General features: G+C 31.5%; 1 protein-coding gene across 1 annotated transcript in view; it reads left to right on the forward strand.

Moving 5' to 3' along the window:
• The window catches only part of LOC136979676 (voltage-dependent calcium channel type A subunit alpha-1-like), a 445853-nt gene that overhangs the window by 195278 nt on the left and 226301 nt on the right, over positions 1-24274 (forward strand). The window contains exons 8-10 of the mRNA XM_067275717.1: positions 14723-14934; positions 15007-15110; positions 15195-15310. Coding sequence (XP_067131818.1) covers positions 14723-14934; positions 15007-15110; positions 15195-15310 — 432 coding nt within the window. The remainder of the gene's footprint in view (positions 1-14722; positions 14935-15006; positions 15111-15194; positions 15311-24274) is intronic.

The following is a 24274-nucleotide window of genomic DNA, read 5'->3' on the forward strand; positions in this document are numbered from 1 at the left end:
ATAATATTGCCATCATAAGAACTTATGCTGTGACCAATGTTTCTACATGCTGTTAGGAAAATGATAGTGTGATTTAAGACAACTGGCCACTAGGTCTCTGGATCTGAATTCATGTGATTGCTGTCTGTGAAACCATTTAAAGAATATGGTTTATAGTGGTAATGTTGCAACATTAGTAGATTTAAAGGACAGTATTGTATTGCATGTGTGAAGTATCATGGGAAAACAGTTGTGGTCAGACATTGAACACACTGTGCATTATCTTCAAATCTAAGATTTAGAAATATTATGTAAGCCAATTAATAGTGTAAGGACTGTCATTATAGTGAGGAGCTCAGTAATTCTGATGAATCACAGATCTATGCTGGCTGAAGCATCTGCTCCTAGTAGGGTCACCCATGCCAATGAGGTCTGTGGGGAGAAATGAAGCCAAGAGTGATTAAATCTCCACAGATATGGGTTCAATCATCATGTTAATACAATCTAAGTGTAACAATGGCTCAGGTATTTCCCATGTTAACAAGGTCTGTGTTTATGAGTAAGGCTCACATTCGAAAAATACACATGTATGTCACAGTCTCCCTTGACCACCAGTGGTAAAAGCAGCACTTGTCCAAGTATGGCTACTGCAATGCTCACACCAGTTGTGGGAAACCAGTCTAATGTTGATGTTTTTAAGACAATCCAGCCACAGACCACTAAGGCAAGTAAACCATGTCAACAGATGAAATGGACATCAAAAACACAGTTTATCATCTGTACTCATTACACCATCACATTACTCAAAACAGACATAACTGCATACAGACAAATAGTTATATCACTTGTTTTCACAAAAATTGTGAGATACATTGAGAAAACAAACTTGTTATCTCATCTCACAGTCACTGTATAAAGGGTTTTTGATCGAAAAAACAATTATACATAACCTTATACTACAAATAACAGTAGAACATCAAATAACAAATTACAGAACAATTATGTCAACAAACAAATACTCTCAACATCAACAAAAATCACATAATTTTTCAGGATCATCAAGATGAATGCACTGGCAATATTGTTCTACCACCACTATTCTCTCTGATGCTGATAACATCAACATTTTTCATTACCTGAAATACATTCAAGTTTAATTCATACTCTCTCTCTTCTTTTTAAGGAAGCACTCACTAAATTTACAGGCACTGACCCTGCACAATAGCCATGCATTCCCAAAATTAACAATTCTAAACTAGTAGTAGTAGTGGGGAAAATTCTACACTATGTGAACACTTTTATATTACCAGATTGCATTCATTCTGTTTCTAACTCAGACATCCACTAGTCTATGCTGGTGCAGTCACAGTGACCTGCATGGACTAAAACTGCATCCACAGACAGAAGCACATGAATCGAAAACCCTTCAGAAGCTTGCCTGGCAAAGAAGAGTAGAAACCAGTAGCGTATTGTAGTGGGGGTGGCAGGGGCGGCTTGCCGCGGGCAGCACTTTTAGGGGGCAGCATTTTCTCACAATAAATAATAATAATATCTTGTAAAAATTTGAACCATTTCATTTCATATTTTTGTCGCACCTACGATTCAGACCGTGCTCATTACATGTCATTACATGGATCGTTTTCATTACATGCTCATTTCAGAGCACATAATTTTTCATTACTTATTCTGTGACGAAACTGGGGAATCCCCTTTCTTTAAATGAATGTATAATAATGACATCTTGCTCATTGTAGCGACTGACAATACCATCTGTACTGACTTGTAGGGATTCCCCATATTTTATTTAAGGGGGGCTAAATTTTCCTCCCCCCGGGTGGCTGACACCCACGCTACACCACTGGTAGAAACACAAATAAACAATATTAGACAGCAGCTAGGCACGCTGACACAATATGCTAATTACAAAACAATACCTAAATTAATGAAACAACTGAAAAAATTTTCAAGAAAATTAAAATACACACAAAATATAAACAACACAATGTTTACATTGCAGAATACAAAATTACACTCAAACAAAAATGCAAAATTACTCAAATGATACAGAATTAGCTCTGTATGGAAACAACAAAATAATTTATTTACAATGATAAATGCTTTTATAGACTAATACCAAATCCATTACTGATTCTTAACATAATGACATGCCACCTGAAGAATAATTCACAAATTGTTGGTCTTCTCTTTGGAAAATTTTGTAACTGAAGATCAGTAAAATCTGATTGAAAACATTTTTATTTCAATAAATTTGTAGCTGGATTTATCAAGGATTAGTTTATTTGTTTAATTTGATATTCACAAAATTACAGTAATTGTGTTTTTTGGAATGTAACTTACAAAATCTAATGTGTTAAAAAGAAAAGCCTGAAATTTTTTTTTTCTTTAACTTTATTGAGCTGGAAATGCTAGCACTATATTTTTTGACTAGAAAACAAAAAAACATTACAATAAATATAAAATTCAAATATAATTTCAATTTAGTAATCACAATTGATTATTAGTAAAAATTATAAATATTCCAAAATATCAAACATGCACTTAACCTGACAAGGGAAAAATAAAACAGCAGAAGTCCTTAATCAACACTTACAACTTACAATTCAACAGCTACACACTGACCAGCAGAAGCAAAGGCTACCTTGTTATGACAGTTTGGCAATGTTCTTCTATATATTGCTGATTTGCATACTACACATGATTACAAGAACAAGGTTTAATTTAACTTGAGTCTTTACGAGATTTATCTGTAAGAATAAATCCTAAATTAGTTTCTATTTACAACTATAATGTTATAAATATTATATTTGAATTTATTAGAAGTATAAATCAGAATTTTTGTAGATATAACAACTTAAAACGTTATGATACAAATGGAAATGTATTCATGTATCAGTCTTCTATAAAAAAAAAATATAGTGTGAAATGTAAGAGATGGACTAGTGGTACACTGTGATATTGTAATTGGCAAAAAGAAAATGAAGCAGCTAATACAGCTGCTCTAAATAATGGTGTGTACAAGATTTTAATATGTTCAGCAGACAGATAAATTATTGATCTTTGATTCTAATGTAGGTCAAGATTAAACAATGTTTAAGGGCTTACATTAAGTATGTTACTTAAAACCGTGTTATGGTACAGAAAAGGAGTATAATGGTCATTAGAATGTTGATATTGAGATATTGAGCTGGAAGATCTTGTCCTTGACATATATACTTGAAGCAGTCCTGAGAGGAAGGAGGTAGGTAGATTTTGAAAGTGCTCAAAGAACGTGGAGTCTATAAATGCTAAATCAAAGGATATGACAGGAAATTCATCTTTGGAAGTTTCATCCACTGTGGCATATTTCCCATTACGCCCAGTAGGCCTGGGCAAGGGTTGTAAAAATTCAAAATAACAATAATAATAATAATAACAATCTAATAAAATGATTTTTTCATTATTTTTAACAATTCACTTGCTAAAGAGGTAATGGACTACCCCAATTTGATTCTTAGTAGTTTTTACTTTATGTGGAATGGTAAATTTTTTAAACAGCTAAGAGGAGAGGAGTCCCTATGGGATTTCCAGCTTTGAGAGACATAACTGAGCTTACATTAACTTGGGTGGAGAAACAGAACAGACCATTGATAGCTTTACAAATGACAACATTAATTTTAAGGTTCATTGATGATATGTTAATTGTCTGGAGAAAAACAGTAGGTGTAACTTTAAAACCAGAGAAAATAACTTAAATAGCATAAACTTCCTGGATCTAACCATTTTAAAAAAGAAATTTGAATTAAGGTATATTGTAAACAAATGTCAACCAACTCTTTTATTTGTTGATATTTGCACAACACTGTAGCTCACACAATAGCTGCTAACAAACCCCTTATTAATAGATTTTTCAGCTCTTCATTGGTTAAAGACAGAAATAAAGAATTACAATTAATTAAAGACATAGCTTTTCAGCATAAGGTTTCAAGTAAAGTAATCAATTTATGCTTCAAATAAAACAAAGGTACAGAAGATAAAAGTAAAAAGAAAATAACTGCTATAGTTAAAGAAATAAATGTAGCAACATTAACAGCCCCTTATGTTAATAATAAAGTGGATCTTCAGATAGGATCTTAGGAGATTAAATGCAACTTTACAGTTGTAAGCATTTTGTCTAACAATAAGGTGGAAACACTATAAACATCAGATTGTTGTTAGGTGCCATCAAGTCAGCACTGACACCTGGTGACCTGATGGATAAGGTGCTTCCAAAGTGTTCTATTCTCTATAATGTTTGTCAGTTCATACAAGGACATACCAATGACCTGCTTTATCTGTTCTATCCATCTGATTTTTTATCGACCTCTCCTGCAGCTTCCCTCTGTCTTTGTAACCGTGATTTTTCTTTCTAGTCCATCATGGGCACACATCACATGGCCAAAAAGGCCGGTCTCTGCTTTAGAAGCATGGTCTCCAGAGACATCTTTGATGGCTTCTAGGATTGAGATATTTAAATGTGCAATATCATAATGTTGTAAATACCAAAAAAGAAACTTTTTAGGAGAGGTAAAAAACACTTTTTCTAATGAATGAATTCATTTCAATTTTACAATAAAATGGTAAAAAACTCACTAGGCTACAAATTTGTAACCTAGTGAGAATATCAGAATGATGTAAATATAAGTAGTAACATTTTAAGTGCCAAAAGTCATGTGATTTGCACTCTGGTACTTTAAATGTTATATCTTCACATAAATTCATCTTCAAAATACAGCCACTTACAGTGCCAATATTGCCACAACATTCTTTTGTAGCAGAAAACATTGCATTTACCAGGGCAGTTTTTTTCAACCTCCGATGGTCCATAAAACAAAGACAAGTGTAAATACCAAAACGAATTTATTACGAAAAGTTAGGTACAAACATGGTCACTTTTCAACATAATCATCGTGAAGATTGAGGCATTTGTCATATCTGTGGATGAGCTTTTCCATCCCCTTTTCATAGAATTTTGCCGCCAGTGAATTGAAATGGCCTTAATGACATTGTTTTGAAGATTGTCATTAATCTCAAATCTCTGCTTTCCTAGCCACGTTTTCAGTTCAGGAAAGAGATGGAAGTCTTCACACATTAAAAAGTTCCAAGCTGGGTGGAAGTCTTCACCACCTTTAAACACCCAGCATATAAAAAACTTAAATCAACACCTTAATGCTTGCTGAGAAATTTTTAATTAAACGAACGTTTTCGGCCTCATCTATAGGCCATCATCAGGTCGAAATACAAAAATTGGAACGCTTACGTTCCATACATAGAATACAAAATTCAAACTAAACGTTTTTTAAAAAATGGAACTAATTAACGAAAAAAATAAAAAATAAATAAATAAATAAACATATAGTGAGAAACTAGAAAAACAACAATAATAATAACAAACGAACATAATATCAATATTACCTATCCTAACTAGAAATAATTCAATTTAAATATAACTAAGTTCATGCCCCTCCTATAAGTTTTTAAGGGCATATTTCCAAGCCGAAGGAAGACCTTCCGCGTCCCTTGCGTTAATACATTTATCTTTTAGCTTACTTCTGTAAATTTCCATTATAGGAGGGGCATGAACTTAGTTATATTTAAATTGAATTATTTCTAGTTAGGATAGGTAATATTGATATTATGTTCGTTTGTTATTATTATTGTTGTTTTTCTAGTTTCTCACTATATGTTTATTTATTTATTTATTTTTTATTTTTTTCGTTAATTAGTTCCATTTTTTAAAAAACGTTTAGTTTGAATTTTGTATTCTATGTATGGAACGTAAGCGTTCCAATTTTTGTATTTCGACCTGATGATGGCCTATAGATGAGGCCGAAAACGTTCGTTTAATTAAAAATTTCTCAGCAAGCATTAAGGTGTTGATTTAAGTTTTTTATTTAATTCTGCTGGGTACGAGTATGAATCACCCAGCATATATTCCCCGATTTAGCACCAAGAGACTTTCATTTCTTTCCTGAACAGGAAAAGTGGCTAGGAGGGCAGAACTTTGAGATTAATGATGATCTTCAAAACAATGTTAGGGCTCATCTCAAGTCATTGGCGACAACATTCTAGGAAGATGGGATGGAAAAGCTCATCCACAGATATGACAAATGCCTCAATCTTCATGGTGATTATGTTGAAAAGTAACCATGTTTGTACCTAACTTTTGGTAATAAATTCATTTCGTTATTTACACTTGTCTTTTTTTATGGATCATCAGAGGTTGAAAAAAAATCCTGCATAGAATTCAATTCTTCAATAAAACATATTTAGAGAAAAATGGCATTTACAGTTTTACAACATTGTATGTTTCATTTGTTTTCTTTTTGGTCCATGGTATTCTTAGGAGTCTTCTCCAAACCCAGAACTCAAAGGCAGCCAATTTCTTCCACTTAAACTTTGAGAATGTAGTTTTTGCATCCATGCATGACAACAGGAAGACAAGAGATCTTACTAGTCTGATCTTGGGTCTTAAGGATCACATCCTTGTCATTGATGATGGGTTGAGGTGTGACATGACTTTTTTTCCTAGCAAGATTCTTAAACTCTTCTGGTGCACCTACCATCTCTGGTGACTGACTCCAAGTAGTACAAACCTGTCCAAAACTTCAATTGTTTCACTGTCAATCTCAAAACTGTCAAATGGTCCTGTTGACATTGCTTTTGTCTTCTTTACATTCAGTAATAATACAAATTTCTTACTTTCATTCCTGATATACTTTACCAGATGAGTTAAATCTTTTTTGTATTCGGTAAGTATGGTAATGTCGTCAGCATATCATAAATTATTAACAATTTGTCCTCCTATCTTAATGCTCACTGTCTCCTCTTTCATTCATATGCATCTCATTTTTCATTTTCTGTAGGGGGAGAGAATACATTTCTATTGGTCACCCTTCTCAATATGAAATCAATTGGACCATAGTAAAAACAAGAGGCCATGATATAAAACAAGAGGCCACAGTAAAAACAGAGACTGGTTCACCAGCCTTTGTTTTTACTGTGGCCTCTTGTTCCATATGTAGATTTTTTAGCAAGACTATGATGTGTTCTGAGTACCATCCAAAGGATTGAGTGATTAACAGAGTCAAATGTCTTGCTATAGTCAATAAAGTAGAAATAAACAAGTTTTTGAAATTCCCTGGCTGCTTCCATTATTCTTTTAATGTTAAAAATCTGGTTATGGGTTCCTCAGCCATGTTGAAAGCCAACTTGGTAATCAGGTACATCAAAATTGAGTACCTAGGCTATAAAGTTAACCAAAGGTTTGGAAGGATATTCTTAAATAATTTATTGCATGATCAATGAGTTATATAGCAAGCATTATAAATCTGTGGCTAAAGGCATCCACTTTGCTAACAAAATGGGCACTGTAATGTGACAGTGTCAAATAGAAAAACCAGCCCTAATTAGGGAATGTAGGAAAGGAATTCCCATAAGATTGATAGAACAGGTTTACATTAAGGATTAGTGAAATACTTAAAAATTATAAACACTAATGATGCTAGGAAATCAATAATTAATCATACCAATTTTAAAAATATTGTAGTGAGTCTTATTTTATCATTATCCCAGTGTGGTATGCAGATTTGTATTTTTTAAAATATCACTAACAAAATAATTAAGGATACTAGTTAATTGTACATTGAAATAAATTATTTAACAATTCAATGTGAAATTTACAGAATTTTAATTTTCACAAGATGGTACTCTTATTGTATATGTTGTTGACAATTTATGATGTATTGTTAAAAATATTTTTAATTTAAATGTTTTAACATTTCTTAAAAAGCTTAAAATTTATGTTTTGTTTGGTTCTTTTGATTTAAGCCAAACAATTGCCAAATTATATAGGGTTATATTACTGCTACTATTATTGATTAAATGCTAAATAATTTGGCACTAGAGGTAGGCATTAGGTGCCATCTCTTACTAAATTTAATAATCATTCAAGGGCGAGAATTACAAGCCTCTGTTCTTATCAAGAAGGAGGTTGATTGGGTTACCCAATCCTGCCAGACAGGAGTAAATGTACGCTGATTCCTTCAGTGTAGCATGCATGCAGCCCCAGACATCTAAGGGCATTGCAAACCTGTTATTGCTCTATTATTAATGGAATTGTTAACATTCTCAAAATGTTAAACTTTCTCATAAGATCTTCTAACATCATTGAAACAATTAAGGTGCTAAATTAATGACATCATATTGATAAATTTGGCAATTCCACAGTAAATACAGCCTTTCATAACAGATTTTTCTGTCTTGCTTTCTTTTCTGGAAGCAGAATCAGATGTTATCAGAGATGTGTTTGCTTCTTTTCTTAATTCTTTGCTGCTTCCAGATGAAGTATCATCTATGCATAAAAAAAAAATTAGAATCTTCTTCTTTAAATGTTTTAAAGACATCATAAGATATTTTCCCATTGAGTACTTATTTTACATAATTTACACATCAGTATACTTTCATTCTCAGTTTGTTCCATTATGCAAAATGAATTTGATTCAGATATATTCTCATTGGGATAAATACCATTACTGATAAATAAAACAGATAACATATAAAGCAATAGTGTAAAAACATACATAAATTAATTATTTTGTAATACGTAAATATGAAAATACATATATATTTTAATAATTAATTTAGAAGAAAGGAAGAAAAGAATCAGCCCAAAGTGAGGCTGATTAAACTTACTTCTATCCCAAACCGGACAGTGCTAATATCCTTCTCTATCTTTTTTCACTAACGTTTTCGAACCTCTGGTTCTTCTTCAGGTGAACCGACAAGTTAAGAATCTTTCAAAAAGAAAAACGAATTCCGAAAGTTCTACTTAAACACGTGCTGTTTTCATCATTCTGTGCATGCGCAGTTGACGGAAGTATAGCCTTACGTTATCCCGTATCATAGACCAGCGTTTGCCAGGCCACCGGTAATGCTAATTCTTCTTTGTTATTAATACATTTCTCTTCCTTTGCCATTTTATGTATCCATATCGCTTCAATCCATCTTAAATGGTGCGGCCGCTGCGTTGTTTGTATAATTCTCGCCTCATTAAAAAATGGCTCTATCTCCGGGTCTGTAGCGTATTGCGCTAGCGCTGTTGTATATCTATTATGCACGATGTCTGCTTTATGCTCTTTTAACCTCACATCAAGTGATCTTTTCGTGGCTCCTACGTATATTAGCTCTTTATCCCATCTATGATCTTTCATAGGGATTGCGTACACTCCGGCCAATTTGCCCTGCTGTGGGGCATCTTTCCCGTTACTCAAAATGTTAAAAATAGTGGGACATCTTCTGTATATGATGGTGACTTGTTTTCTTTTAGCGATGTCTTTTTGTATAAATTTTGTAAGTACGGATTGTATGTAACTATTATCCTGTCGTTAATCGAGCTATCTTCTTGTCTTTGTACCTCTGTTTTCTTCACTCCTAGGGGCTGAAAGGCTTTCTTGCATAGCGTCACCGCCAGATTATTATATCCATGTCGTTCAGCAATAGTATTAATTGTGTTAATCTCATTCATAAGTGCCTGTGGTGTAGATGAGCGAGTGTACGCCCTTTTGACTAAGCTATTAAATGCGGCTATCTTATACTTCATTGGATCACAGGACTGTGCCGGAATATATAATTGATCCACTGTGATCCAATGAAGTATAAGATAGCCGCATTTAATAGCTTAGTCAAAAGGGCGTACACTCGCTCATCTACACCACAGGCACTTATGAATGAGATTAACACAATTAATACTATTGCTGAACGACATGGATATAATAATCTGGCGGTGACGCTATGCAAGAAAGCCTTTCAGCCCCTAGGAGTGAAGAAAACAGAGGTACAAAGACAAGAAGATAGCTCGATTAACGACAGGATAATAGTTACATACAATCCGTACTTACAAAATTTATACAAAAAGACATCGCTAAAAGAAAACAAGTCACCATCATATACAGAAGATGTCCCACTATTTTTAACATTTTGAGTAACGGGAAAGATGCCCCACAGCAGGGCAAATTGGCCGGAGTGTACGCAATCCCTATGAAAGATCATAGATGGGATAAAGAGCTAATATACGTAGGAGCCACGAAAAGATCACTTGATGTGAGGTTAAAAGAGCATAAAGCAGACATCGTGCATAATAGATATACAACAGCGCTAGCGCAATACGCTACAGACCCGGAGATAGAGCCATTTTTTAATGAGGCGAGAATTATACAAACAACGCAGCGGCCGCACCATTTAAGATGGATTGAAGCGATATGGATACATAAAATGGCAAAGGAAGAGAAATGTATTAATAACAAAGAAGAATTAGCATTATCGGTGGCCTGGCAAACGCTGGTCTATGATACGGGATAACGTAAGGCTATACTTCCGTCAACTGCGCATGCACAGAATGACGAAAACGGCGCGTGTTTAAGTAGAACTTTCGGAATTCGTTTTTCTTTTTGAAAGATTCTTAACTTGTCGGTTCACCTGAAGAAGAACCAGAGGTTCGAAAACGTTAGTGAAAAAAGATAGAGAAGGATATTAGCACTGTCCGGTTTAGGATAGAAGTTAGTTTAATTTTACGGTATGTCTAGAAGTTTCTTGTGAGGCTGATTCTTTCCTTCCGGAAGAAAGGATCAGCCCAAAGTGGAATTTGAACCCTCTTTTGATTTATTTATTTTAAAATTATTATAAATACTATAAATTTGAATATTCATAGGAACAAAGTTGTAAAACTGAAGGTGACTTAAATAAAGCTGAAAATATTTTCTGTAAATAAAATAGTTGGTTGCCTCAACAAGCAGTGTTGAAGGTCATATGGTAAAAACAGATCAGAATAAATATTAGATTTTGTGGAAGATCAGACACTTGCTAACAATACTTCAACAGTCAGTCACAAAAATGTACACAATGGAATATGCATTAATGAAAGCATAAATACAATAATTATTAACACAACCAATGATGCAAATTTAAACCAGCAAACTCTGGAAAAGATTAGAAAATTAAAAGACTAGACAATTAGGAAAACTGACAAAATACATTTAATACAACATAACACCAAACTTAATGAAAAAGTTTGGAAAATATCGAGGAAAATTAAACACACATACAGAGAATTATTATATTAAGAATACATTGAAACTTTCAATTTATCTAGTAAGAAACCTCAAACAAAAACTTGCAGCAAAGTGAAAAGACTGAAATGATACAAAATCTGTATGCTATGGACACTACAAAATAAATTATTTACAAATGGATGAGACAATTTTCTGTAGACAACTATATATCAAACCCTTCACACAATTATAGCATAATGGCTCACCAATAGGAAAACAGTCTACAGACTATTGGTCTACTGTTTGGTCTAATCCAATCATACACAAAAAATGAAACAAGCAGGATTAAAGAGGAAGAAGAAAACATGCTAAGACCCTAATTATGCCTTGTGTCAAAATAAACATACATGACATTCAATACATAGTACAAAGAATATGCAGTCGGAAGAACCTTGTGCAGACAACATTCATAATTTTTGGTACAAAAATTTACTTTCCTGTACAAGGAACTAGATAAACATTTTACAGTCAACAATCCACAAGACATAATCTATGTAAAAAATTTTGCATAACATATGTGACACCAAAAATCTACATCAGAGGCCCTACACAATAGACTAATCACATGTTTTCACACAGTGTTCAAAATACTCAGTTCATTCATCAAAAACAAAAGATGCCATCACATAGATTAAAATAACATTTGAGAAACAAGAAAACAAACGGAACAAGAAAAAAGGGTGTTGTAGAAATGAAACAACAATTACTCATTCAGTTATTCTGTGACAAGCACACAGACAATACAGAAACCTATATGTTATATATATAGATTACAGAAAAGTACGCACCAGATTCTAGACTCATAGTTACACCAGCACATACTACATCTATAAAATTATAAATTATCCACTATATATTTACATTGGATAAATTATATAGCCAACACATTACATTTCTAGAAAACAAAATGCAACACACGAGAATGACATTATACCTCCAGACTTCATAACACATAGGGTTGCCTACTCTTAATCCAGCATATCATAAAAAACCACAGAAATTTATTTTTATTTTTTAAAATTGTATTTTTCTTAGAATAAGGCTCACTTTATTAGATTTGAATTTTCTCTTCACAAGATGTATTAAAGTTAACTCAAATAGCAAGTTCAGATTTTAATATTTTGAGGCACAGTCTGTTCCTGCCACTTCTGCATACTGACTATAGCTGTGAAACTATTATTTCAACTCAGACACACTTATGCCTTACAATTGTTTTTATAGAGAAAAGATAAGTGCATCCCTTGAAAATATTTACTCATTTACAAACAACCATTTAGAAATCATTTGTCCTCCAAATATGTATAGTATGTACTTATATATGTCGCGGGGATATGATAAAAATGGGGAATTGGTTAAAGCCCTAAGGGAGATGATCAATTTACTGAAGATGTTCAATTGGCAATTCTATAGAGTCATTTCCCTAAAAATATAAGTGATTTGATCGAATCCCTGTACTATTTTAGTGAAAAGATAAAATAAACAAGTCTTCAAATAGCTACAACCACATTTACCAAAACCATCCCACCAATAAAGCTAAGTTTGCAAGAAATTGCTGGAAAATTATCTTTATTCAGAGGTCAATGGTTTAAGAAATGTGTCCTGTGAAAAATCCAAGGTATAATGCAAAACAAGGCAATACATATTTTTAATCTCATACATGGCAATGTAAAACTCTATAACTGTTCTAGCAAACTGGAAGGAATATAAGAAATAAATTTTACACCTTAAATATACTCCAGCAACAATTTTAATGAACAAAACCACTTTCAATCTAAGTTTATATGTCTTCATAATACTCTATGGGTTTTTTTTTATTTAAATGTGTATTTCTCAGAAACTCAAGCATAAACTTCATTTAGTTCTGTCAAACCAAATTTATTTGCATAAATGAAGATTTCAATCAGAGTGCAAACACTATCTCAACATTGTGAAGTAATACTCAAGTTTAGACTGCTTTGTAACTGGTCTAAATGTTAGACTGGACATGAGCAATATGTTTGTATTTGGTTTGTAGTGATGTGAGATAATCACTTTTTCTTTGCTTTATATTTTACAAATTTTGAGTTACTGTTTCAAAACAATGGAGCCATTTTAACAGCAAGATAGCTGAGGCAGTTAAGACATTTTCTGAAGTGGTTTTGGGATACAGGATTGAATCTGGGTAATCAATCCCAGTAATTTTTCATGTTTAGTCTGTCTTGATATGTTGGGCATTGTCTCTCATCCCATTGTGGGATTGGCTGAATCCCCATTGAGTATGAAAAATGGCCCTTAGTCCCTATAGGACAGAAAGATTCAAAAATAAAAAAAAACTAAGAGGTAAAACTTCTATCTTCAACTTCTGAATGATTTTTTAATATTATCAATAACATGCTTTTCTCTTCTCTAACATGCCCTAGTATTGTATACATTGTTAGTCCATGCAAATCAAGTTGCAAAATTTTTCTATTATGTTTCAATTCTATGCCATTTGTCTTCTCATATATTGAAGAAATGTGATGTAATTATATACTCAGAGTTGTTAGCTGTTTAGACTTTTCCAAACTGTGTCGAATTTCAGTTATTTTTTAAAAATTGTTTGAAAATGTTCTGAAAAATAGACAAAGAAGCTGTGTTTTTTTTCTTCATGAAAAGTTTGTACCACTAATTGTAATCTGAATTATTCGATTATTATTAATTTGTTTTTTTTGTTTTCTATTTTTGTTTCTTTCTTCTGTCTGCTTTTAATAGGGCCTGTTTTCCTATTGCTACCAGGCCCACAATGGCTGCAGCAGGGTGGTGAAAGATTGGACTGTCTATGAAAAATTCCTGGGGTTTTTGATCCTTCTGGATTTATACCTGGATCCCCAGAGCAGTAGGCTGACACCTTAACCACTTAGGCCATCTGGCTCTGCTATCATCATCATCATCATCATCATCATCATCATCATCATCATCATCATCCAGGCAAGATTGCCATAGAACATTGCAGTAGAAGTGTTCTATTCCAGTAAAATTTGGATAACATTCCAAAATTAGCATACATTTTTATGTTGTATCTTATAAGTTGACAATTATGTTTTATAATATAACAAAAATGAAAACATTTTGTTATAATTCATAACAATACATGAAGCTGGTATGCAAAACAAGTTATGTCTAATTTTTAAAATCACCACATTTTTGCTATGACACTTATTTCTTACAAAGCATAGTACAGGGTATGACCAAAGCAATTAATATTACTGATTTTTGTGTAGTATTGTACACATCGTTAGTCCATGCAAATCAAGTTAAATCCAAGCAACACTACTGTGTGCTGTGCATCATGGATATAATGGATATAACTTGTTTTGCATGTCAGCTTTTCACATAAAAAAAATATCTAAAAGAATAAAAACAATCATTCAGATTAATTTTTTGTTTAATCTGTTGAGATATGCAACATTTGGTCAATAGTTTTTATTTTTGTTTAAATTATAAATTATTAAAATTTTTGTCATTTCTGAAAAATATTTTGAAAAGATATAAATTAATTTCTCCAATTATACTTTATAATTTAAAGAGAGAGAAAATAAAATCTGATATATTATATTAAAGTAAAAATTATTTTATTTCAGAAATAGTTAAAGAGGGTGAATGGGAAACACCTTGTTACCATAAAAATGGTACTGTACCTACTGGGGCACGTGAATGTACAGGCGAATCAAAATGCTTACCTGGTTGGAATGGCCCAAATTATGGAATCACGAATTTTGATAACATTTTTTTTGCCATGCTAACAGTTTTCCAATGCATTACCATGGAAGGTTGGACAGCAATTTTATATTGGGTAAATATTTACACTATTTATTTAAAAACTATTTTAAAATTTTATACAAACGAATTTATTTTTAAATATTAGACAAATGATGTCTATGGAAGTCTCTATAATTGGATGTATTTTATACCTCTTATTATTCTTGGATCCTTTTTTATGCTCAATCTTGTTCTTGGTGTGCTAAGTGGGTATGTATTCAAGAAAATATTATATTAAAATTATTACATTATTAAAAAATTTTGAAAAATAGATTCTTCAATAAATTTTATTAGAGAATTTGCAAAAGAAAGAGAAAGAGTTGAAAAAAGACAGGTTTTTTTAAAGCTTCGAAGACAGCAGCAATTGGAGAGAGAGCTCAATGGATATGTTGAATGGATATGCAAAGCAGGTGAATTTTAAGTCTGAAAATTTTTTTAAGATTTATAATTATGCCTAAATTCAACTTTACTTATCCCACATTTGTAAAAAACATAGTACAAGTGGAAACAATGCAAATTAAAATACAAATTTTCCATAGTAAACTAATGAAATTTCAAAGTTAACAACAGTATTGTATTGAAAAATAATTCCTTTGAAATCATATTTGATTTTCATTTGCTTTTTCAATTACAAAATTACATTTTTCCAACATATAAAAGAAGAACAAAAATTAAAAAATGATTTGAAAATATGTTAATTTTATGAACAAATCTTTAAATTGCTTAGGAATCAACTTCTTCAAAATTGTGTTGTTCTATAGGTATTTGTATATTCCAGAATATACAATAATGGAATAAAGCTATGTCAAAACTGGTACAATGAAGCAAATGCAAAATTTTTATTAAATTTTTAAATGAAATTACACTGTTAAACAATTTAAATGCATATTAAAATTTGATCATTATATTTTAACAAAAAATTTTTAAATGTTTTTATGTTTATTTGACATAGCTCAATTTGAAATATTTTTAAAATTTATTCTTCATATTAAAACTAATTTGTAATTTATATGAAATATACACAGGATGTCTCAAAAGTCCTTTTGAATTCAATAATTTTTGGTAAAATACAAATTATAGAAAAACAATTAAGATTAAAGATTATATATATATAGTATATTAAATCAATGTTGCAATGATTAGTTTAATGACCTTGACCTCATTTTGTAAAATTTAAGATAGAAGAAAAATTGATAGTATAAATCTATGAAATCAGAATATTTGCATAGAAAACAACTTTTATTTCAAGATCAAAAATAAATTTTACTGAGAAATGATTGTCCATTTATTTTTGTCTTTTTTAGGAAGTAATTTTGACAAGATTTGAAATATAGCAGCAAGTTGTTTCTTCTTCTTTGTATACTACACTTCCTACACCCAACTTAGAGATGATATCAAAATTTTTAATGTTCTAAAAGATTAATACATTATTGATTAAGCACTGTTCTCTCCAGAATTTTGTTTTTTTCAAGTTTATGCTGGGTGGAACTCCATATATAAATAACTTTATTCCAACTTCAACAAGGTCATTGATAACAGTTCTTGGTTTGAAAATTGATGGTCCTATTGTTTTGGAATTGCTATTCTTATTTTGGCTACTTTTTTGTGTTTTAAAGAAACTAAATAAATTAGTCTGATTTGATTTCTTATTTTATTTTCCTTATTTAGGAACTTTTATTAATTTTCAATAAAAAGAATATTTTATGCATTTATGTGAATACATTTTTTTAAACATACTCTATAAATGGATAAAATATTTTTTAAGATATTTATATAGACATGTTAAAATAATTTTAGATATCATGTAACATCTCTATGTGAATATCAATTTAAAAGAATATGTATTTGTTTAAATTTTAAAAGTGTTCTGATAAAATGTTTTAATTTAAATATTAATTTGAACCATTCAAAGTTTAAAAAATATTTTAAACAATTTGAAAAATGTACAAATAAATAAAATAGTGTAAAATAAGATAAATTATATACAAGCATAAATTCTACAACATAGTTACTGCAATTTGTAACATGAACCCATCAGTCTAACTGTAGAACAGCATTCTTCAACCTTTTCACACTTGTGGACTGGCAAAAATAGGAATATTTTACGAATAAGCAGAAGACTAAAGATAAATTTTCTTAGACATGGATGACATGCACAACTGTTGTAACTGGCCATAACAAAACACTGGTTACTGTGTATTGCAATGGTGTTGCTTTCCTTTGCATGCCAATCACTCACTCAAGTCATGCATGGTGACAATAAAATAAGAGTTTTTGCTACATGTCACCAGTAAGCAAGCCTACTAAGTGTAACATCAGGGGTGTAAAGGATGGGGGAATTATCATGAAACTGACACTCATTTGATAAATGTCATGCATAAACATAATTGAACTGCAATTTGAAAAAATTGTACACTTATAAAGTCAAAACCAGATATGGAAAGCTTAGGGGCAGGAGGGCCCAATTAACTATATACAAACTTCTGATGCAAACTGGAAGTCACATTATTTCAACTCAAAAATTTTCCCCTGAAAGGAGTTAGATATATGATTGGCACAACTCTATTGCTAACAGAGAAAGTATGATGTACAGAGGCAAACCACTACTGATTTGAGATACATTAAATTAAATAAATTAAAAATATGATTAAAAATTGCAGCCTGGCATTGTGACGATGTCACAATAAATAACTGCTTGTTATTTTATAAATTTTTAAAATTATTATTATTATATAGTAATTATAGGATTATCTAATCAATTTAATAAAATTTCAATTTATAATGAACTTTATTTAAACAATTTCAGTTATAAAAAATAAATAAAAACTGTTTATATTAATTACAAGTTTAAAATTATTATTTTGTTGTTACAAAATTTTAGGGTTTCTCAAACGGGATCCTGGGATCCCGGTTGTTTTTTTAACCTGGGAAATATCCCAGGAAATTTTTCTTATCCCGGGAAATCATGCAAATTTCTTAAAAATTCACTTTTTTCTTATTTTGTGTTAATGTTGGGGAAATTTTACAAATAGAAAGTATAATTAACTCATAAACTGTCAGAATACATTTGTATTTATTAATTTTAAACCTACTTACTAGTTTTTTTTTAATTTTTACTCGTTATGGCACTTCACAAATGGTCAATAATCAATACGTTGCTTATTTGTGACAGGACTCTCAAAATTCTTTACCTGTAATATCTGTAATAATTGTGCTTATGTTGTCTTAATTTTTAACCATGCCCAGTAGCTTCAATAACTGCGTAAGGCCAAGTTGTGCAAATTGGGCCAGGATACGAACAAAGTCTGCAAGTATGAAGTTTTTCTTCATAACTTGATTATTAAAGACAAACGAACTGCCGAATTATTGGGCTATGATGTTTCAATTAAAGCAGTCGAGGTAGACAAATCAAGAGCACTAGAGAACAAAAGAAGTACTACAATCTCGAAAACGAACTAGAAATCTTTCAGGATACAGGTGAAAAACACATAATATTTGTCATCTCTTAAATGCATTAAACATGATTCCAATCACATCAATTGAGTCGGAAAAGGCATTCTCGGTAGCAAGACTTTTCATTACTAAAATAAGAATCAGATTGAGTGATGGGAGTATTGACCATCTTTGCTTTTTAAAATCTTATAAAAATTTACAATATTTTGTATTATATTTTATTTAAAAAACGAAAATTGCCTTCTAAGTTAGAAGTTTGATCTGAGTTCATTTTTTTTAAAACTCAATTTAAAGCATTTTGTTCTTGTTGTTGTTGTTGTATGCAGTTTCCAGCAAACTGTAATAAATTTTTTCTATTTGTGAAAATTTCTAGTAGTTCAAAGAAAATTTTTAATATATATTTTAACAGCATTATTAATATGATTCTGGAGGTTGCAGAGCGTCTTAAATTACTTTAAAAGACGAAAAATAATTACAGTCAAACCTGTTTTTATGCGGGGGATAGGGACCGCATTAAAAAAAAACGCATTAAAAAAATCTCACAAAACTTCACGAATGGCTGTAAATAATAGTTTTCGCAACACAATTAAAAAAAATATTTTTTTTATGCGGTCAACAGGGACCGCATAAAAAAAGTCTCACATAGAAAATAACTCAAAACCGTACGAAATAGAATTTATTGACAACAGATGTCAGCACTTGACTGCATCGTCTGGTCTATCGTCTGTTTTACATATTTTTGTCCAGGTGGTGTTTTGTTGACTTAAAAAGTAAATTATTTCATTTTTCGCATATTTATGCAATAATATTACTATAATAAGTGCATTTATGCTATAATAAGTTTATTTAGCTATAATAAGTCAACATGAGACATGACGAATCGCACGAGACTAGTCGCCAACTATACCGCACAAATAAAAAATCGCACAAAAAAAACCGCACAAATTAAAAATTCGCATTAAAAAAATCGCACAAATAAAAATTGCACATAAAAAGAGTGCATAAAAACAGGTTTGACTGTATATCATTTGATTTCATGATAATTTGTATATGTTAAAAATAATTAATTTTGTCCCGGGACTTCCCGGGATCCCAGGAAACAGTTCACTTTTATCCTGGAATCCCAGGACAAGCAAAAGACCGGGAAATGAGAAACCCTACAAAATTTCCTGCCAGTCCACAATATTTTTCACATACCAGCAGGAAATTTCTGCGGACCTGCACTGGTCCACAGGCCCAGTGCAAGTCCGCCAAGGTTGAAGAACACTGCTGTAGAAAGTCTGTTTTAAATATATTTCTGGGAGATAAGTTGATTATCTTTTATTATTTTAAACAATCAGTTTATAACTAATAAGATTGGAATTCATTGGATTAATTAAACATATTAAAATAAGATTTTATTTTAATATATTTGATTAATACTGAAATGTTTGTATTATCTAATGTATTTGTATTATTCTTTTATGCCTGACTTTTTCTTTTAGGATATTTGGCAACTAAGTAGTCTAAAAGGAAAAGTCAGGTTGTCATAGAGTGTATTCTGTGTTATATATATATATATATATATATATTAACACAGAATATTAACCAAAAATATATATTTTGGTTATTTGTGAAACTCCTTCATTTTAACACATACAACAATAAAAAGAAGGAGTTTCACAAATAATTAAAGATAGTAGATGAACAAAGAAAACTTTAATTGTACTATTAAGATAATGTACAGTGTCAGTACTCCCAATGCAAACCAATTTGACCTACTAAAGGGACCTTCCCAATAACCATAAAATATTTTACGACCCTTTGTCTTCAACTTATTCTTACTTCTATCCTGAACCGAACAGTGCTAATATTTCTTCTCTATCTTTCTTTCCTTACTAATGTTCTCGAACCTCTAGTTCTTCTTCAGGTGAACAGACAAGTTATTCGATGGCAAGAATCTTTCAAAAAACGAATTCCGAAAGCTGTACGTAAACACGCACAGTCTTCGTCATTCTGCGCGTGCGCAGTTGATGAAAGTATAGCTTTATGTTATCCCGTATCATAGACCAGCGTTTGCCAGGCCACCGATAATGATAATTCTTCTTTGCTATTGATACATTTTTCTTCCTTTGCCATTTTATGTATCCATATCGCTTCAATCCATCTTAAATGGTGCAGCCGCTGCATTGTTTGTATTACTTGGATACATAAAATGGCAAAGGAAGAAAAATGTATCAATAGCAAAGAAGAATTATCATTATCGGTGGCCTGGCAAACGCTGGTCTATGATACGGGATAACGTAAAGCTATACTTTCATCAACTGTGCACACGCAGAATGACGAAGACTGCGCGTGTTTACGTAGAGCTTTCGGAATTCGTTTTTTGAAAGATTTTTGCCATCAAATAACTTGTCTGTTCACCTGAAGAAGAACCAGAGGTTCGAAAACATTAGTGAGAGAAGAAATATTAGCACTGTTCGGTTCGGGATAGAAGTAAGTCTAATTTACAGAGTGTCTGGAAGTTCTTTGTATTCAACTTATTCTTTGTTCTGACTGAGATCTGTCCACACGTACAGACATTCGCCCCACAGTTTTGTAAAAACTTATTTGTACATTAATTCCTTGATTAAACAAAGATACTTTAACCACTACAAGGTGTTTCGTCTGTGTCTCTCTCTACTGTTTCCGGATTAACGACATACAGGTTTGTATACCAGATGCCAGGCAGTCTTGATTCCAACATGCAACACTTGTAATATTAATTATTAGTACTAGAACCAGATAATCATCGAACCATACCGCACGACAAAATCGATAGGATTGGCGAAAAATGTCAACTCTGACCATGTGGTATAACACATACAATAACATAAAATAATCCAAAACTAAAACCTATAACTAATTATATTACTAAAGATTAGGATAGAGGATAGGATCTTTATAGAGATAGATCTTTATTTAGTTGAGTCAACTCAACTAAATAAAGATAATTGATGAAAAACTTGCTAGGTGTCTTCGAAATACACTATAAAACTAGTGTTTAATAAGTCAGAAATATGGAAAAGGACACGGTTTCATAAAATAAAATTAAAAATAAAATAGTAATGATTCATTTACAGAAGACTGTAGTAACTCAATTCTGATTTCATTATTTAAGTTGCAGTTTGACTCTCTTCCTTTTACCAATAATGGTTTTATGGAAGTATCATGTACAGATAAACTTTTCATTGCTTTGCGTAAGTGTATCAAGAATAATTGGCATTTCTTCTTTGATTTCTAACTTCATACCGTACTACCCCTCTCTGTTCTATTGGTAAAACACCAAGTGAGATGCTATTCAACAACAGGAAACTTTGCTCAAGACTATATTTATTGCACCTTTTAACACTTTTGGATTACCACGTTGTTCATCCACAATGTGCTTTTATGATAGGAGAGACAATTTTTGTTCATGACTTTCATTCTAAAGAATATTGGGTTGCAGGTAAAATTATTAAGAAACTTCTGCCTGTTACATATAACATTGAGCTTCCTAATGGTTTGGTATGGAAGCGTCACATCGATCAACGGAGAGCTTGAACATCTACAACTCCTAAATCTCAAGGTACTTTATTTGTTTCTCTTCAGCTGTGATGGGAAGAAGAAGAAGAAAATAATTCTATAATTGATAATATTCCCCAGGAAGATGGCATGAAAAATTTATCATCAGACATTGCTTTAGCTTCAGATTCTTCTAATGTTCAAGAGTCAAATCGAAGACATCATAAACCCCTATCTACTTACAAGATTATGTTTGTAATTCACCTTAGGAGGGGATGATGCTATATATTGCAGTGCTCTCTGGAGGCAACCCTAAATATATGTATATATATTTAGGGTTGCCTACAATATATATACATAAATATATGTATATATATTGTAAGCATGCTTGCGCAATACACATTTCTATTCACATCCTTGTTCAATAAAGCTGTGTTACCGTTACTCATGTCCCTGTGAATCTGTCTCCATCCTTTCATACCTAATTCTGACAATTATACATACCAGATATGTAGGTGATGTATTCATAATTTAGAGAAATAATTGGAGGATTCAAGAGTTTTTGAATGTGGTTAATAACAATAGGTACAGTTTAAACCTAAAACTTGAACAACAGAGCACTAGTTGTCTGCACTTCCTGAACATTAACATTCAGTTTAGGAATGGAGGTATCTATACTGATGTATGTGTTACTGTGAAAGACTGAAATCCTGCGAATGTCAACATTCTCCGATGAATGTCGGCATTCACACAGTCATTTTGTGCATGTATGAAATATTTTTTAAATATCATTATTTTTTACTTACATGGACATTCAGGATGCACTGATGTGAACGTTGAATAAAAGTATTGTTCCTAGCATTTAGTCGTAGAACAATTTATTTTGCAATTACAGCATGTATAGCCTTTCCTTCCATTTCTTGAATTAGTTGCAGCTGCTTGTCTGAAGTACATTTTTTACCTAACCTAACCTAAAACAAACCTAAACCTAACCTAAACCTATACTAACATAATGCAACATTAATAATATCACCACATATTTGGTCTTTCTCCAATGGGCTGTTGTATGTGTTGACATTCACTGGAGAATCTCTACATTCTCTAATTTTGGTCCTTCACAGTGACATATATATCAAACCAACTTATTCTCATCTATATATCCCATTATGGTCTAATGACCCTTGTATGAACTTTCTGCATTCAGATCACTTGTTAGAAGAGTCTTTTTTGTATTGTTCCAGTATACAGGACCACTAAAGAGAAATTAAAGAAATTGCTACATCTTTAGGGTATAGAACATTATCTATAGAAGGCTCATCAGGAGTTATGAAGAAAATAAAGACAAGTCTCCAAAAAACATTGATAGAATCAATAAATTCACTTACAACATATGGTTGAGAGGCACAACTTATGAACTGGCAACTTACAAAAATTTGTGGATAGTGTACAAAAGAGTTTTTAATATTTACAACTTACTAAAGAATGATAAAGACAAACTAAAGAAAGAAGAACAAGCTGGAGCATACAAAATACCTTATGAAAATCAACAGCTAGGGGTCCAAAAAGATTGTTGGAGTCACAGAAAGAAACCTCATGGTGAGACTCAAGGAACACAAGAACAATGTAGAAAAAGGCCACAGTAATACAGTTTTAGTAGCAATGTCATATTTGGAAGACACTGTTATAAAGTGGGATGAAAGAAAATTATTAAAAAGGTACATTTTCCAACCATTGCTATGGATATGGAAAAAAAATAGAGATTTACAAGAGCAAGATCAAAGAGCAATGCCTGAATGCGAGAGATGCAAGTGCATTACCTCCAGCCTGGAAATATATCATTGAAAGAAGATTTGGATATAAATACCCCTAAATTATGGCTCCCCTATAATCATATTTAAATTTAGTAAAATATTTAAATATATCATATTTAAATTTAAGAAAAATACTCTCATAGTTTTTTTGTATATATTTTTCTTATTTGCATATTTATTTGTATTTTGTTAAAGAATATACAAGGTTAAGTTTATTTTTATTTATTGTTAACCTTATATTTTTCATTAGTTAACTCGTTTACATTTAAATATGTATTTAGAATTCTTCAAAGATTAAAATTTAAATGGAATGTTCTATTTATGGAACAGTTTCTAAAAATGGTTTTAAGAAACCTGATGATGGCCTATAGGAGTAGGCTGAAAACATTAGTAATTAAAAAAAATTTTCTCTCAGCAAATGCATAGGTGATCATAAATTTGTAAATGTTATGAATGTTGTGTATTTTTCATTTTCATTAGAAACGCTTTTGAAGTTTTCAAAAATATACTTTGAAAAAATTCATAATACTGAAATTTAATTTAGATATTGTGATGGATATCAAAGAACATCATTCATTGTAGGATGAA

This window comes from Centruroides vittatus, unplaced genomic scaffold (genome assembly GCF_030686945.1).
Source record: "Centruroides vittatus isolate TY-2023 unplaced genomic scaffold, ASM3068694v2 contig_630, whole genome shotgun sequence".
NCBI classification, from domain to species: Eukaryota; Metazoa; Arthropoda; class Arachnida; order Scorpiones; family Buthidae; genus Centruroides; species Centruroides vittatus.